The 20,154-nt window shown below is 31.5% G+C and overlaps 1 protein-coding gene across 2 annotated transcripts; it reads left to right on the top strand.

Moving 5' to 3' along the window:
- Positions 1 to 3,755: 3,755 nt before the first annotated feature.
- LOC132939760 (titin-like) lies at positions 3,756 to 19,582 on the top strand. Of its 2 annotated transcripts, XM_061007112.1 has the most exons (4): positions 3,756 to 3,840; positions 5,576 to 10,425; positions 10,690 to 17,542; positions 18,028 to 19,582. In XM_061007112.1, exons 1-4 carry the CDS (start codon positions 3,778 to 3,780, stop codon positions 19,186 to 19,188), a joined length of 12,927 nt encoding a protein of 4,308 aa, XP_060863095.1. In that variant the 5' UTR covers positions 3,756 to 3,777; the 3' UTR covers positions 19,189 to 19,582. The 2 variants fall into 2 exon arrangements, with proteins under 2 accessions (XP_060863095.1, XP_060863094.1); XM_061007111.1 differs by having other exon boundaries at positions 5,576 to 17,542.
- Positions 19,583 to 20,154: the final 572 nt, after the last annotated feature.

The raw sequence follows: 20,154 nt of genomic DNA, 5'->3' as shown, positions 1-20,154 counted from the left end.
ATTTAAGGTAGACATTATATTTGATTTAATTATTTCTAAAATGTTTTGAAGAGCATACGGTTTTTGCCATCATCATCGTCGTCGTCGTCGTCGTCAAATATATTTATTATCTTAGTTTATGGGTGTAACGATAAAGTATTGATACCTATCTATACAATTTTAAATTTATGTTTAATTCCAACCTTTGGAGTTATATATTAAGCAATAGGTAACTATATTGGTTATGATAATTTATATTACTCATAAATATTCCTCGAGTTAGATGGAATTTGAATTAAAGCTTTAGCACCGTGGTTGTAGGTAATGAATACTACGATATTAATATTATCTGACAAGTGTACAATAATTATGTGTGCTACATCAAGAATCTACATAATAATAATATTGATCATACAGCCTATAATTGCGGCTTGAACTTCACAGACATTATTACATACTCATAATAAATAATATGTTTTATTTTATAAACAGGTGCGATTATCATTGATACGTTATCATTATTTGTATATTATAATATTTTTAAACGTTTCAATAATAATTTGATTTATGACCAACACAATCCCTAGATATTTTTACGTTGTTATACAAAAATATTATACTGACTTCTGCAGTCTTATGCGAATTACATTACTGGATCTCGGTTTATTACAATTGTTAACTATTTTGAAATAAACTAACATTTAATGTTCGTTTTTCATATATTATACAACTATCTATAGGTACCATTCATTATGATGGATGCATGTTTCAATGTTTGTTTTTTTTTTACAGAAATTAGTGACAAGTGTAGGTACGTTTTTAGGTTTTCTTTAAATTTAACTATTCAAAATTAATAAATAAAAAAAAATCCATTGCTTTGATAGTTTTATGGTAATATAATTTAAAAAATGTTAAATGCAATATATTTTTATTCACTATTAATTTATGATTGTTAAAATAAAAAGTATTTTTATTTAATTATTCATGGACATTACTCATAACTTTAACGTTTATGGTTATTTTTTAACTAGAGCTACGAATCTGAGTTTTTGTTAATTAATCTAGAACCTTAAAAACAATAAAAAATATTAATTAATAATTAGTAAAATATTATTTGACTGAGTAACACAATATATATTAATTTATCTTGTTATTTATTTCACTCAATTAAGGACATATGATTTCATAGTAAAATATATAAATAGATCTTTTGGTCAAAGATGTGTAAACATCTAATACCGATTTGTTTAAATTTCAATGAATTTGAAAAAAATATATACATATTCTAAATCTAAATAATTCTAAACAATTTGTAAATATATGGTTTTTAAATGTTACCATTAACTATGGACTAAATCAAATATGAGTGCCTAAGACAAAAATATTCTCATTTCAATATTTTGGCACTAACAAGAACTAGCAAAAAAAAACGTAATCATCAATAAAATGTATGATATCTGACGTTGTTATTTAAGCTTGTGGACATTTTTTCTCTCGATCAAGTGCACCGAATAACTCAAATAAATGTATAATATCCAGAGCAACATCTCGTAGAAATCTCTATTGGCAGACCGCAGACGTCCCCCACCAAACGGAGACACAATATATATTATACTTATTGGACATATCCGAATTACAAAACGAGACCGAGTAGATATTGGTCTAGATTCCGGGATTTACGATGTTTCTAAAAGTCCAATATTGTCGGACATCGTGATGACCCCGATCACTTTGGTCCACGCTGTTGCAATTGTACGTGATCTGATGATTTCTTTAAAAACTCGATTGAAATTCGGTTAGAACATATATTAACCGTAGACCAATGCAACATGCAGAACGAGTTAAATTGTTCATATTAAATATTAGTTTTGTAATAATCAAAAAGAAGTTTAAAAAAACTAGATACTGCTATTTAAGAATCTGAACATGAAATTTAAAAAAAAACCCTGTTGTAGAGTCATTTATGAACGAATGACATGAAAGTTGAAAGTATCTAAGAAATTTAAATAATATAAAAATTAGATCCTGTTTAAAGATCAATAAAGGAAATTGTATTTTCTAACAAAACACGATCATAAGACATCAATTTAAATATTTTAAATTCTTAAGATAGGCAGTTTTATTATTTATGCAAAACTAAGAAGTAAATTGTAATTTAAGAAATAAAATAGCATTTGATATTAATACATTTTAATTAGATTTTATTCCTTGTTCTGCTAAGTACAATATTAGATAGAATTACAGACTTATATATTATTGTATTGCAGCAATAGAATTACGCCATGTACAGTGATATCAATATGTTTGATTAAGTGCCATCAACATATCTTATCATATTGGATGTTAATAAATATTAAAATATAGTTATATAGTTAAATCACTTTGGAAGGTAATCTATATTCTATAATACTGAATAACAGTGTTGTAATGTACAGAACATTATATTGTATTAATGCATTATCATTTATTACAAGTTATGACTGCGTATAGAAATGTTTAATGTCACTTGAGTATAAGTCAACATTTTGTAATCAAATTGTATTTATCTTTTTTAATTCTTATGAAGTTCGATGTACTCAAGTTTTTAATACAAAAAATACTTAAATTATTATCTAAACTAAAAATGTTGGTCATATAAAAATACCAAAAATTTATCACCTATAAGTTAAGTCGTATAAAGTTAATTTAATATTATGTATATCTAAGATTGTATCAATGAGAGTATACAAAAAATGATTCAATTAGATTTTTAAATTTCAATTATTAATAAAAAATAATATTTTACTCTTACATCAAATGAAAAGGTGAATTTTTTTTTTAACAAATTTGAACTTACATACTTGCATTATCTTTTAAACAAAGTACAGATTATAAGAGTGTCTAAGTTACATGACAAGATATTTGTATTTAAACTTTAGTTGCGACTTTGTTAAAAATGTGTGGTTGTTGTAAAATTGAATAATATCACTAATATGTTTGTTTTCAAATAGTAATAAGTTGAATTTAATTGCATGATGACATAAGCACATTTTTTTTAAAAAAATAATCGGCTTTCGTTTGTAAATATAGGTATTATTAAATTTATATTGATAATTTTATTAAAAAGTAAAAAAAATTACGGACAAATGTTTAACTCTTCAATAATTATTGTTTAAATCAAGTTTAGATACTTTTAAATCGTAACGTACACAAGCAACACTTATTATTTTACACGTGAACTCACCCCTGCACAGGCTTAGCGTAAATATTATTTCAACTCTTTTTTGATGTCTCTACGTAATAAAATCGTGATACATTTTTATAACATTAAAGGTTTATCAGAATTAAATATTACAGTAAACTTGATTTTTGTACGTTTTCTGCTGTACCTAGTATAATATTATGTTTTTATATTAACGTTACGCAATCGAAACAGATTTAAACAACAACAGTCATTATAATTTTTTTTTTCAGTTTACCAATACGAGGATAAGAAGGATATACTTTTAGAACAGGATGTTCGACTCAATCGTGGGTCTGTCGCGATTCCACAAGTTGCTAATTACTCTACAAACTGCAACAAAAAACAACAACTGCTATAGTTAGTGTTTAATTTTTGTTTTTGTTTTTAACCTTTTGTTTCCATTTTACACCAAAAATGGTTAGCATAAAAATGTCAATAGCTAATAACATTCGGTAATTATTCTTACTAACAACTACAATTACTCGTTGGCCCATCTACCTACATATAATATATAATACACCTTATTTAAGTTTAGTAGACTTCGTGTCTATACTGTACATGTCAACCATTTTAAAATGTGGTACTTAAAAGTGTCGTCGAGTTTACTCATAGCAGTGGCATTAATCTGTATGATACAGGTAGGTGAAATATTATGTTTTAAAACAGAACTATACATCCAATAACATATTTTATCACTGTGAAAATCTAAATTCAATGGATAGATAGGTATATTACTAAGAATAATATAGGTATTTTGTATTTATTATATCACCAATTTTAAATCAGATATTATAGTTCAGAGATAAGATTGATTCAAAGAATGCTTAACGCATAACTAAGTGATGCCATGTAATGAGTATATTTTTATCCCTTTTTGGGATAAAAACAACGTAAATATAGATATTTAAGTCCAAGATAGATGACCATTTTTATTGAATTAACAAGATTTGTATAAAACACAAATAATTGTTCTCGGCAATGGGGACTTAAATCAATAAATATAATTCAAGATCATTCGATTATATCGCATATTCGTATGAAATAAATCAATGTTTAAACCATAATTTCCAGTAATGTAAACGTTCTCAAAAGAACCTAATTATAATTATATTTACTTACAATAATAGATTCAAATAGGTACTTATTATAATGTATGTAGTATGTACGGATTTTAAGATCTACATAAATAATGGTCTCAAAACACAAATCAGTTGCATTAAAATTTAAATATCCATTATTTCGGTACACAGATACTTATTATGTTCGATTTACTAAAATAAGTTCATGTTGGGCATTCAAAATTATCAATAAAAGAGTTTTTAAAAATTACACACAGAAAAGCTTATTAATTATGTTTAATTAGGTATATGATTAAAACACATAAACGAATAGGGGTGATACGAAGGTACGAGAGTTGATTTGGTTGGGTTTGATGCGTTTTCCATGATTTAACATTTATTTTACAATGTTTATTTTATAATATATTAAAACACAAAAATGTAAAAGTGTATGGAAAAATGGGATCTATATTGTTATTTTTTTTTTTTTGTTTATCACGTTTTTGTTTATAGCCATGTTTCAATCGAATAAAATTATAATACTAAGATTAGAAGCTTAATAATAGGGGTAGCTAAAATGAAGGGGTAACTGTCTTTTTGTAAAACATTAGGAGAAGTACTTACTGTGAAAAGTTATGGATATTTAATTTTTGCAAATAGGCAATATTTTCAATATACTACATAGAAACATAAAATTAACTATCCATTTTTAATGGATTGCTAAAATTTTGAAAATTGTCTATGACCAGTATTGATTTAAAGTATGGAGAAATCCTCAGAAATATCAATATACCTGAAATATATAGTATCTTACACTATAGTACCAGGGACTAAGATAAAAAATTAACCAACACAAGTAACAATTAAGTAAAAAAAGCTATGGATTAGGGATATGTATTGATACTGATTTATCAAATTATGAGTTCAGTTACGTTATAATTTTTTTAAAAAGGTAACTTAAACAATATCTCATAAAATAATTCATAAATGATATAATTTCCATACTAATTTTAAGTTTATTTAAATACAAATTTTTAATCAATACGCTGGTAAGTTACTCAGTTAATTTAATTTAATTTTAGTTTATTTAATAAATAATAAACTTTATTATATGCATAATGTGACAGAAATGTATACAAAAAATGACTACTTTTTATCAAATAATGTATAATTTAAATTATCAAGGGAAAAAAATATAGAATATAATTTATTTTTTATTTTTTTTTCACACTGGACCCACATTTCCGTGATAAAATATATTTTTCATAAAAAAATGTTATTGATAATTTTTAAATGATGATTTATATATTTTCAGAATGTAATATCACTCACTATAGATCCCAAAGCAACAGAGGATCAGTGGTCAACACTGGCAAGTTCTACAGATCAAAATGACTTGAAAAAAATTTCAAAACTGTGTAAAGTTTCTCTTAATAACTTTAACGAAAAATTAGAAAATACAAAAATTAATGCAAACAAAAAACTACCTGAACCTAATAAAACAACGGAAGATATAGCTAATTTAGTAAGTGATATAAAAAATCAAGTAAAAAATGCATCTGCAGATCTTGTAACTGTGAGAAAGTTAGTACAAAAAAGTGCTTTACGATTTAGAGACACATTCAAATCGCTTGTATCATTTACTGAATTGGATAGTGAATCTGTGAATAAAGAATTAGAAAGTATTAAGAAAACAACAGTTGATAGTAAAAAACCATTGGTAAATCATGTTATACGGTCATTTGGAAATAGGTACGATCTTAATAAATTGGCCAACAAGGTTCTTGAAGTATCATCTGATCGTGAAAAGTTAAAAAATAATTATAATGATAAAAAAAAAATTGCTAAAAAAGAATTCAATTCATTGTGGAATTCTTTATCTAATCATTCAAAAACTGTGAATGATAATGCTTTAAAAGCCTTAGATACTTTTTTTGAAGGCATAAAATCCGTAAAATCAGTGAAAAAAAAAGTTAAGGCTCTAGGAGAAGACGCGCTGGATGAAATAAAAGTAGGAGATGATATCATTAAACTTAAAAATGCAGTTGAATTAGCTAAATCATTGAAATTGAAGTTCGAAGATGAATGGAATCTTGATTCTGGAGAATTAACTTATAGTGAAGAACAGAAGAAACCTAATAGAAAAACAACAGATGACGATCAGTCTGATGTCCAGGAAAAAGAAGAAGATAAATCTAGTGAGAATATTCCTACAAACGATTTAGAACCAGGTTTATCAACAACTGAACAAGAACCGATTAAAAATGATAAATCTAATGTAATTCCACCTACTCAGGCTGACATTGAAAAACTTCCTATTATAGATAACCGTCAAACCTCTGATAAAGCAGTTTCTTCAACAGAGGAAACACAATTACCCCATGACCAAAAAAATAAAGATGTAACTAAAATAATTCAACCTACAATATCTGAAACAGAACATAACCCTAAAGAAAATAATGTTTCTGCTACTATAGATTCCCCGGTTGAAGATAATCCATCAATTCCTAAAACAGAAAACACAGATGTATATGATTCAAATTCAGATTCTTCGATTAAACAAACATCATTTAACCCTGACATCAATAACACCGAAGTACTAAATACACCACTTAAAGACTCAATAGATGATAAAAGAGGTAAAAGAATAAATAAAATAACAAGTAGGGAAAAAACGTTAATAATACCATGGGAAAAACTTATACAACTAGATAACCCACGTGTTAGTCAACAATCGATGAAATGTGAAAATCTATTGAATAATGTGACACCAGACTTTGATAATATAAAGAAAGCAGCGAAAAACTCAATACAAGTAACAAAGAGTTACACAAATTTACAAGATATTGAAAATGATACTGTTAAACAATTTTATGATAAAATGGTTGACACAAATACAAAACTATGTGATTATTTAGTTAATGCAGCAGATGATGTTTGTGCTAAAGTAACACCAATCAATAAAAGATATGAAACAAAATTTAAAAATGATTCAAACATGAAACGTATAAAATATTTATTAGGTAAGCAATACGATCCTAACCAGTACATTTTAAAAGTGTTAGACGCTGCCAATCATAAAAATGGAATTGGTGGCATGAAGAAGACTACATATTATAAAATGTTGGCAGTGGCTCATAATTTGAATCACGAAACAAAAGAAATGGAAAATGCTGCATTGTACGCAATGAATAAAATCCATGAAGGACAATTAGCTGCAACTAATTTACAAAAAAAGTTTAATAAGGAAAAAGCCTCAAAAGCTTGTTACATAAGAAATATTTTACTAGAAAAAGAGAATGAAGATGACAAAAAGAATAGAGACGAAAACAAGGAAAAAGTAAAAGAAAGTATAAATGAGGACACCAATACAGAACCATTAAAACCCGATGTTAACTTAGATTCAGTTGATGCCATACAGCCATCGACAGTTAATGATGACAATGAACCAATTATAAATAATGGCGAAGGCACAAAAACGTTAAGCGAACCAAATGAATTCACAGATATTAACAATCAAAAAGAGAACGCTGATGAAACAAATATTGAAGATAGTAAAAACACAAAAGGAAGTATGGGACAAGGAACTCAAGAACCTAATGAAAGATCATCTATTCCACAAAACAAAGATAACGATATCAATACAGGTATAGACAAATATGGAAATAATAAAGCAAAACGTAACATAACCAGAAAAATAACACATCATAGAAAGCATAGAAATCCCAATGATCCTAACGATGTATCAGAAGAATATAACACAATAGAAGAAATTGACGATGAAGAAGATGAAAGCAATGAAAGTAAAAACGATTTAGAAAAAATACAAAATGAAATAGGAAAAGAAAATCCAAACATAATTTCTAGACCAAAAATATCTGAAATAGAAGAATCATTGGAACAAGAAGGTCAAAATAATTTAAATAAATCAGGCAAGAAAAATAAAGAAACTGATAAAGGAAATACCTCAGACAAACCAAAAGTGAAAAATTATAGGAAGAGAATAGATCCCAAAGATGGTAAAGAAATAACTGAAGAATATGAAACATCAGAAGAAGAAGCAGACGACATCCATTTAAACAAGTCAGGTGAGAAAAAATCTAACGAAATTCCAGAATCAGAGTTATTGGATAACGCTGAAAATGAACACGATACAAAGACACCAGAACATTTAGAAACTGAAAAGGTTGCTTCGGACGAAGAAAATGCTACTCACGAAGAAAACGATGAAGATATAAATACGTCAGTCAAACCTAAAGTGAAACGTTATAGGAAGAGAATAGATCCCAAAGATGGTAAAGAAATCACTGAAGAATATGAAACTTCAGAAGAAGAAGCAGACGATATCCATTCAAACAAGTCAGATGAGAAAAAATCCAACGAAGCTCCAGAATCAGAGTTATTGGATAACGCTGAAAATGAACACGATACAAAGACACCAGAACATTTAGAAACTGAAAAGGTTGCTTCGGACGAAGAAAATGCTACTCACGAAGAAAACGATGAAGATATAAATACGTCAGTCAAACCTAAAGTGAAACGTTATAGGAAGAGAATAGATCCCAAAGATGGTAAAGAAATCACTGAAGAATATGAAACATCAGAAGAAGAAGCAGACGATATCCATTCAAACAAGTCAGATGAGAAAAAATCCAACGAAGCTCCAGAATCAGAGTTATTGGATAACGCTGAAAATGAACACGATACAAAGACACCAGAACATTTAGAAACTGAAAAGGTTGCTTCGGACGAAGAAAATGCTACTCACGAAGAAAACGATGAAGATATAAATACGTCAGTCAAACCTAAAGTGAAACGTTATAGGAAGAGAATAGATCCCAAAGATGGTAAAGAAATCACTGAAGAATATGAAACATCAGAAGAAGAAGCAGACGATATCCATTCAAACAAGTCAAATGAGCAAAAATCCAACGAAGCTCCAGAATCAGAGTTAATTGATAACGCTGAAAATGAACACGATACAGAGACACCAGAACATTTAGAAACTGTAAAGGTTGCTTCGGACGAAGAAAATGCTATTCACGAAGAAAACGATGAAGATATAAATACGTCAGTCAAACCTAAAGTGAAACGTTATAGGAAGAGAATAGATCCCAAAGATGGTAAAGAAATCACTGAAGAATATGAAACATCAGAAGAAGAAGCAGACGATATCCATTCAAACAAGTCAGATGAGAAAAAATCCAACGAAGCTCCAGAATCAGAGTTATTGGATAACGCTGAAAATGAACACGATACAGAGACACCAGAACATTTAGAAACTGAAAAGGTTGCTTCGGACGAAGAAAATGCTACTCACGAAGAAAACGATGAAGATATAAATACGTCAGTCAAACCTAAAGTGAAACGTTATAGGAAGAGAATAGATCCCAAAGATGGTAAAGAAATCACTGAAGAATATGAAACTTCAGAAGAAGAAGCAGACGATATCCATTCAAACAAGTCAGATGAGAAAAAATCCAACGAAGCTCCAGAATCAGAGTTATTGGATAACGCTGAAAATGAACACGATACAAAGACACCAGAACATTTAGAAACTGAAAAGGTTGCTTCGGACGAAGAAAATGCTACTCACGAAGAAAACGATGAAGATATAAATACGTCAGTCAAACCTAAAGTGAAACGTTATAGGAAGAGAATAGATCCCAAAGATGGTAAAGAAATCACTGAAGAATATGAAACATCAGAAGAAGAAGCAGACGATATCCATTCAAACAAGTCAGATGAGCAAAAATCCAACGAAGCTCCAGAATCAGAGTTAATTGATAACGCTGAAAATGAACACGATACAGAGACACCAGAACATTTAGAAACTGTAAAGGTTGCTTCGGACGAAGAAAATGCTATTCACGAAGAAAACGATGAAGATATAAATACGTCAGTCAAACCTAAAGTGAAACGTTATAGGAAGAGAATAGATCCCAAAGATGGTAAAGAAATCACTGAAGAATATGAAACATCAGAAGAAGAAGCAGACGATATCCATTCAAACAAGTCAGATGAGAAAAAATCCAACGAAGCTCCAGAATCAGAGTTATTGGATAACGCTGAAAATGAACACGATACAGAGACACCAGAACATTTAGAAACTGAAAAGGTTGCTTCGGACGAAGAAAATGCTACTCACGAAGAAAACGATGAAGATATAAATACGTCAGTCAAACCTAAAGTGAAACGTTATAGGAAGAGAATAGATCCCAAAGATGGTAAAGAAATCACTGAAGAATATGAAACATCAGAAGAAGAAGCAGACGACATCCATTTAAACAAGTCAGATGAGAAAAAATCCAACGAAGCTCCAGAATCAGAGTTATTGGATAACGCTGAAAATGAACACGATACAGAGACACCAGAACATTTAGAAACTGAAAAGGTTGCTTCGGACGAAGAAAATGCTACTCACGAAGAAAACTTAAATAGTGTAGAAGGGGCAGAACTGAATGGTGTAGATAATGATAATATTATACCAGCAGCAGACAGCATGGGAGAAGATTCATCATCACTCGAATCAAGTTATGAAGAACCTGAACAAAGTTATATCAATGATTCGAATAACAATCATAAAAACAACAATGATCAATATTATTCAGATGATCAAACAAATAAAATATCAAACGGTCACAGAAAACGAAAGGATCCTAAGAATGGACAAGAAATATCAAATGAATATGATCCAGTTGAAAAACAGGATGAAGAGTCTCCAGTGGTAATTAAAAACATCGATACTCCTCCTGAAACACCTGATGGAGAATCAGCAGAACATAATCACCCGGACCAAGAATCAGACACGCAAGAATATGAGGATATGCCTGAAAAAGTTGAAATTCCAGAAAAAGGTGAGAGCATGGATCTCAATCAACCGAACGAACACGAAGAGACCGATGAAAATGAACCTGAAATAATGTCCAATGAAGAAATGAACAACTCAAATGATATTGATCAACAAAATGATAATCAACCTAATAAAAATATGAGACGCCATAGAAAACGAAAAGATCCCAAGGACGGCCAAGAAGTATCAGACGAATATGATCCAATTGAAGAACAGGAGGAACATTCTCCAGTGGTAAGTAAAAACAATGATACACCGTCCGAAACACCTGAAGGAGAATCAGCAGAACATAACACAGACCATGAATCAGGAACGCCAGAATATGAAGACATCTCTGAAAATGAGGAAACTCCAGGAATCGATGAAACCTCAGATCACAATCAAGCAAATGAACATGAAGAGACCGATCAGAATGAACCTGAAAGAATGTCCGATGAAGAAACAAACAAATCTAATGATATTGATCAACAAAATGATAATCAACCTAATAAAAAAATGAGACGTCATAGAAAACGAAAAGATCCCAAGGACGGCAAAGAAGTATCAGACGAATATGATCCAATTGAAGAACAGGAGGATCATTCTCCAGTGGTACGTAATAACAATGATACACCGTCCGAAACACCTGAAGGAGAATCAGCAGAACATAACACAGACCATGAAGAAAACGATGAAGATATAAATACGTCAGTCAAACCTAAAGTGAAACGTTATAGGAAGAAAATAGATCCCAAAGATGGTAAAGAAATCACTGAAGAATATGAAACATCAGAAGAAGAAGCAGACGACATCCATTTAAACAAGTCAGATGAGAAAAAATCCAACGAAGCTCCAGAATCAGAGTTATTGGATAACGCTGAAAATGAACACGATACAGAGACACCAGAACATTTAGAAACTGAAAAGGTTGCTTCGGACGAAGAAAATGCTACTCACGAAGAAAACTTAAATAGTGTAGAAGGGGCAGAACTGAATGGTGTAGATAATGATAATATTATACCAGCAGCAGACAGCATGGGAGAAGATTCATCATCACTCGAATCAAGTTATGAAGAACCTGAACAAAGTTATATCAATGATTCGAATAACAATCATAAAAACAACAATGATCAATATTATTCAGATGATCAAACAAATAAAATATCAAACGGTCACAGAAAACGAAAGGATCCTAAGAATGGACAAGAAATATCAAATGAATATGATCCAGTTGAAAAACTGGATGAAGAGTCTCCAGTGGTAATTAAAAACATCGATACACCTCCTGAAACACCTGATGGAGAATCAGCAGAACATAATCACCCGGACCAAGAATCAGACACGCAAGAATATGAGAATATGCCTGAAAAAGTTGAAATTCCAGAAAAAGGTGAGAGCATGGATCTCAATCAACCGAACGAACACGAAGAGACCGATGAAAATGAACCTGAAAGAATGTCCAATGAAGAAATGTACAACTCAAATGATATTGATCTACAAAATGATAATCAACCTAATAAAAAAATGAGACGCAATAGAAAACGAAAAGATCCTAAGGATGGTCAAGAAGTATCAGAAGAATACGATCCAGTGTCAATTAAAAATGTTGATACACCTACCGAAGAACCTGGTGGAGAATTAACAGCCCATGAATCAGAAACTCCAGAAAATGATGTAACTTCAGATCACAATCAAGCAAACGAACAAGAATTGATCGATGAGAATGAACCTGAGAAAATGTCCAATGAAGAAATCAACAAATCTAATGATATTAATCAACAAAATGAAGGAGGTAATCAACCTAATAAAAAAAAGAGACGCCATAGAAAACGAAAAGATCCCAAGGACGGCCAAGAAGTATCAGACGAATATGATCCAATTGAAGAACAGGAGGATCATTCTTCAGTGGTAAGTTATAACAATGATACACCGTCCGAAACACCTGAAGGGGAATCAGCAGAACATAACACAGACGATGAATCAGGAACGCCAGAATATGAAGACATCTCTGAAAATAAGGAAACTCCAGGAATCGATGAAACCTCAGATCACAATCAAGCAAACGAACATGAAGAGACCGATGAAAATGAACCTGGAAGAATGTCCAATGAAGAAACAAACAAATCTAATGATATTGATCAACAAAATGATAATCAACCTAATAAAAAAAAGAGACGCCATAGAAAACGAAAAGATCCCAAGGACGGGCAAGAAGTATCAGATGAATATGATCCAATTGAAGAACAGGAGGATCATTCTTCAGTGGTAAGTTATAACAATGATACACCGTCCGAAACACCTGAAGGGGAATCAGCAGAACATAACACAGACGATGAATCAGGAACGCCAGAATATGAAGACATCTCTGAAAATAAGGAAACTCCAGGAATCGATGAAACCTCAGATCACAATCAAGCAAACGAACATGAAGAGACCGATGAAAATGAACCTGGAAGAATGTCCAATGAAGAAACAAACAAATCTAATGATATTGATCAACAAAATGATAATCAACCTAATAAAAAAAAGAGACGCCATAGAAAACGAAAAGATCCCAAGGACGGGCAAGAAGTATCAGATGAATATGATCCAATTGAAGAACAGGAGGATCATTTTCCAGTGGTACGTAATAACAATGATACACCGTCCGAAACACCTGAAGGAGAATCAGCAGAACATAACACAGACCATGAATTAGCAACGCCAGAATATGAGGATATTTCTGAAAAAGTTGAAATTCCAGAAAAAGGTGAGAGCATGGATCTCAATCAACCGAACGAACACGAAGAGACCGATGAAAATGAACCTGAAATAATGTCCAATGAAGAAATGAACAACCCAAATGATATTGATCAACAAAATGATAATCAACCTAATAAAAAAAAGAGACGCCATAGAAAACGAAAAGATCCCAAGGACGGCCAAGAAGTATCAGACGAATATGATCCAATTGAAGAACAGGAGGATCATTTTCCAGTGGTACGTAATAACAATGATACACCGTCCGAAACACCTGAAGGAGAATCAGCAGAACATAACACAGACCATGAATTAGCAACGCCAGAATATGAGGATATTTCTGAAAAAGTTGAAATTCCAGAAAAAGGTGAGAGCATGGATCTCAATCAACCGAACGAACACGAAGAGACCGATGAAAATGAACCTGAAATAATGTCCAATGAAGAAATGAACAACCCAAATGATATTGATCAACAAAATGATAATCAACCTAATAAAAAAATGAGACGTCATAGAAAACGAAAAGATCCCAAGGACGGCCAAGAAGTATCAGACGAATATGATCCAATTGAAGAACAGGAGGAACATTCTCCAGTGGTAAGTAAAAACAATGATACACCGTCTGAAACACCTGAAGGAGAATCAGCAGAACATAACACAGACCATGAATCATCAACGCCAGAATATGAAGACATCTCTGAAAATGAGGAAACTCCAGGAATCGATGAAACCTCAGATCACAATCAAGCAAATGAACATGAAGAGACCGATGAGAATGAACCTGAAAGAATGTCCAATGAAGAAACAAACAAATCTAATGATATTGATCTACAAAATGATAATCAACCTAATAAAAAAATGAGACGCCATAGAAAACGAAAATATCCTAAGGATAGTCAAGAAGTATCAGAAGAATACGATCCAGTGTCAATTAAAAACATTGATACTCCCACCGGAGAACCTGATGGAGAATTAACAGACCATGAATCAGGAACGCCAGAATATGAAGATATCTCTGAAAATGAGGAAACTCCAGGAAACGATGAAACCTCAGATCACAATAAAGCAAACGAACATGAAGAGAGCGATAAAAATGAACCTGAAAGAATGTCCAATGAAGAAACAAACAAATCTAATGATATTGATCAACAAAATGATAATCAACCTAATAAAAAAATGAGACGTCATAGAAAACGAAAAGATCCCAAGGACGGCCAAGAAGTATCAGACGAATATGATCCAATTGAAGAACAGGAGGATCACTCTCCAGTGGTAAGTAAAAACAATGATACATCGTCCGAAACACCTGAAGGAGAATCAGCAGAACATAACACAGACCATGAATCAGCTACGCCAGGATTTGAGGATATCCCTGAAAATGTTGAAATTCCAGAAAACGGTAAGAGCATGGATCTCCATCAACCAAACGCACATGAAGATACTGATGAAAATGATGAAATTCCAGAAGACAATCAAACAAACGAACATGCGGGAATTTCAGAATTTGAACCAGACCGCATGGCAAACGACGAAAATGATATTCCAAAAGAAATTGCGGAACAAAATAATGCAGACAATCAACCTAATAACAAATTTAGACGCCATAGAAAACGTAAAGATCCTTTACATAGTCATGAAATATCTGACGAATACGAAACAATTGAAGATGAAGATGATGAGAAAAGCAAGTTAGAAACTCCAAACATGGTTTCATATGATCAATTTGATAACCAAATATCTTTCCCTAACAATGAGAACAATGCTAATGATGAAAACAATTTAGTTTATCCACCTAAACATAAACCAAAACGTTTCAGAAACCGAAAATATCCGGAGTACGATCATGTAATATCTGAAGAATATGATTCTTTTGAAGATTATGATGGAGAAGCTGAACTTATGAAACATACTTTTTGGCCTGAAATTAATAATGAAATTCGATATTTCAATAATAATTTTATTCCTAACATTGAAGAAAATAATGAATCAGAACCTGAGTCATCTGAATTTCCTGAAAATGCAGCACCAGACGCTTCACCTACAAATAATTTTGATAAAACTATGAACGTTGCAAAACCACTACCACGTAAAGTCAGACGCCATAGAAAATTGAGACAACCCAAATTTGTTAATGAAAAAGATAACGAACCAGAAGTAGTTAACAATTATAATAACGTTCAAGAAGAACTACCAAAAACTGAAAATGGCGAAACAACTGGTATAGACGATGAAATAGAACAACCGGAATTATCTGAATACCCTGAAAATTCAGATGTAGCACAAGAAGCTTCATCTCAAAATGATGTCGATAAAACTATAAACGTTGCAAAACCACGACCACGTAAACCCAGACGCCATAGGAAATCAAGAAAACCCAAAATTGTTAATGAAAATGAAAAAGAACCAGAAGTAATCAACGATGAAAATAACGTTCAAGAAGAACTACCGGAAACTGGAAATGGTGCAACAACTGATATAAACGATGAAATAGAACAACCGGAATTATCTGAATACCCTGAAAATTCAGATGCAGCACCAGAAGCTTCATCTCAAAATGATGTCGATAAAACTATAAACGTTGCAAAACCACGACCACGTAAACCCAGACGCCATAGAAAATCAAGAAAACCCAAAATTGTTAATGAAAATGAAAAAGAACCAGAAGTAATCAACGATGAAAATAACGTTCAAGAAGAACTACCGGAAACTGGAAATCGTGAAACAACTGATATAAACAATGAAATAGAACAACCACAATTATCTGAATACCCTGAAAATTCAGATGCACCACCAGAAGCTTCATCTCAAAATGATGTCGATAAAACTATAAACGTTGCAAAACCACGACCACATAACCCCAGACGCCATAGGAAATCAAGAAAACCTAAAACTGTTAATGAAAATGAAAACGAACCAGAAGTAGTCAACGATGAAAATTTCGAGAATTATCCGGTAGAAGATCAAGGTGTAAACTATGGACGTATTCCTTACGATGATAATAAGATTCAAGAAGAATCACTGGAAACTAGAAATGGTGAAACAACTGATATAGACAATGAAAAAGAATTTCCTGAATTTATTGAATACCCTAAAAATGCATATGTAGCCCCAGAAGCTTCATCTCCAAATGATGTCGATGAAACTATAAACGTTACAAAACCACGACCACGTCAACTCAGACGCAATAGAAAATCAAGACAACCCAAAACTGTTAATGAAAATTATAATGAAACAGAAGATCCCAAACGTATTCCAACACAAAATAACAAACACGTAAACTATGAAGAAGATCATGGAGAAAATGAAAAAACGGCTAATTTAAATGATACTGATGGTACAATGAACTCAAAACAACCTAGGAGAAAAAAACATGTTAGGAGGAAAAAAATTCCTATGTCAGTAGATGAGATTACTCCAAATAGTTTAAATACAGAAAATAGAAGTATTCAAAATGATGACAAATCAGTCGAAAACCCTGAGACACAACCAAATGATACAGGAAGAAACCCAAAAAAAAAGAGACGTTTAAGACGAATTAGAACATACATGGTAAACAAAGCTACAAATGAAAGAATACCAATTAATGATGAAACATATTCCACTACAGATGGGTTACCGGATACTCCAAAAAATAAATTAGAAGCAACTGAAATAAAGGATTCTGATGATCCAGATTCAAATGAAGACAATGATGATTATTCTTCATTTTTGGTAATTAAAAAACTTTTTTAGTTTAACTGTTACATAAGTCACTTTTTATATAACCCATGTCAGCGTCTCTCAACCCGTAATATGTGTACCACTAGTGCTACGAGGAAAGCTCATAGGTGCTACACTGGTACAATAAGGAAATATCCCTTTATAAAAAAAAAATTGAGTCGATCATTATTCACATTAAATATTATTTGGTTTATTTGATATCAATAATAAAATAAACAATAATTTTGCATATTTAATTTTCTTTTTATGCATTAGATGCTTATATTATATAATAATTTTGTAGTTCCTCATAAAATAAAATTCCATACGTGTAATATAACGTATACATTTTTGATAAGCAAATATAAATGTTATTTGGTCAAGTGGTACATGACAATTTTCAAACTGTGTAGGTGGTACGCGAATGTAAAAAGGTTGATAACTACTGCCCTATGTTATAAGTAGAACTGTTTAAAATCATTTTTATTTTGTTTTAGTTTAAGGAGTACAATTCGGATCAATGCAAACGCGATGCATACGATAGATTTAAGAAAGTCACATCACAAGATGCCAAACAAATTGCTTACCGAAGCGTTTTAGATACAAGCGAGATGCGAAGTAATATGTTAGCAACACTAAAAAACGCAATAGGTAACGTAAAAGTCTCCAAGACACTCAATGATGTTGATCAAAGTTTAAGGACAGTCAGTTACTCTCTGAAAACTGGTTTGAAACAAACTGTGAGTGACTTGGTTACCAAAGTGATTCCGTTAGCTAAAGATTTTCTGAAAACGGCGGAAAACCTTAAAGAATTGTACAAGAATGGTCCTCAGTCCACACATAAAATGTTATCCAACATTTTAGAAAACGAGTCAACCGTTCCAGATTCAGCTAAAGATATATTAAAACTCATTTCTCCACAATTTGACGTGGATGAATTAATAAATAATATCTTTGAAAAACCTATCAATACAAAATCATTGAAAGAGAAAAAGGCCAAAGCTCAAAGAAAACTTATTGGTCTATCAAAGCACATGGACACAGCAATAAGCAATATCGACTGCTTTGTTCTGTCTGCCATGTCAGCTGTAGGCATCGGAGCAGACACGTTGAAACTGCTGAAATCAGGTAGAGTTATTATGAGTGATAAACATCCCAGGTCAAAGGCACTGAGAGATTCCATGGGAATAATTAAATCAGGTAAGAAAATCCGAAATAATGACGTAGGCTTTACACCAACGTTGAGACCCCCTGATGGTTTCAATGAAAGTGACGAAGATGATGATGATGAAGATCCAGACCAAGTGGCTCAGAAAAACGAAGAATTTTTAAAAACTGTACCTGACCTAGACGATAATATACCTGTACCAAAAAAAGTGCCGAACAGGCGACAGTCGTTGGGTGTAATTGTTGTGCATCCGGACAAACAGATTGAGTACAAAGAAGTGACTGACACTTCACAACTGAAAAAATTCGTTGGAGACCAGACGAAAAAATACAAATTGCAATCTAAAAATAAACATCCTAAATTTTTAAAACTGAACAGTAAAAAATTAATTGACTCTATGGTTGCGGATGTTAAGAAAAAGGCTGAGAGAAATGGAATGAGCAAAAAAGAAATGGTAGAAGAAATAATTAAGAATTTGAATAGTAGTTGAACGTATTTAAAATTATAAATTTTAACGAATGTTTTTTTTTATTGTTATTTATAAAAATGCTTTTACTGTGCTAAATAAATTATAAAACTTGTATTTAATATGTTAAATATTTTTAACACTTAGTTGATAATGAAATCGTTAAAAATATACAACTTTTGTATGAAAAATTATTTAATTTATTATATAATTGATTTTTATTAAATAAAAGTGTACCTTTTTTTAAAATTATTTTAGTATTTAAGTAGCCATAATATTAAGTATAATTTTATTATTTTAGAAACATTCACGTCAATATTCAACGTTTTTACTAGATAGTTGTCATTAAAATTCTATCTTCGTTGCAGACAAATTATGTACTTGTCAGTAGGTTTTCAATAAAGATGTGGGAATGAACTATATTTTGTATTTGTAATGTGAATTACATGGATGTCGGTAAAGAAGCAAAACTCTGTAAGTAAAAATAAAAGCAATTTTGTGATACCTTATAGTTCGCAGAAAAAAAAAGTTTAAGGTAGTGGCCTCATTAAAATAAAATAAAAATATTAGGTATCTAGAATCTAGATGCAAGATACTAGATAAAATTAACAAATTTCAAAAGATACAAGATACATAAAATAAATTTATCCAAGCCACTGGCGAGTCCGACTCTGAGTCCCTAATGAATGACGATCACAATTCCGGTGACCGGTTGATAACCCATGTACGCACGTGAAAAGGCCGAAGCGCGTCGACGGCACGCCCGGCCAATAACAACAAAACTGCTCCACGCGGAATGGACTGTCTAGTGATGTTTAATACTTGTACAATTACAGCAAAGCGTAAAAGTTGTACACACCTTAACGTTGCACATTATGATTTACGGTACACACAATGACCGACGCACACTGGTCAACAGACAATGTACATAGCAATAAATAAATATATCCGCCAGAGACCAGAAGTCTAGACTCCAAACGCTCATGACAA

This window comes from Metopolophium dirhodum, chromosome 2 (genome assembly GCF_019925205.1).
Source record: "Metopolophium dirhodum isolate CAU chromosome 2, ASM1992520v1, whole genome shotgun sequence".
In the NCBI taxonomy this organism is placed as follows: domain Eukaryota; kingdom Metazoa; phylum Arthropoda; class Insecta; order Hemiptera; family Aphididae; genus Metopolophium; species Metopolophium dirhodum.
This window is presented reverse-complemented; position numbering and strand designations above follow the sequence as displayed.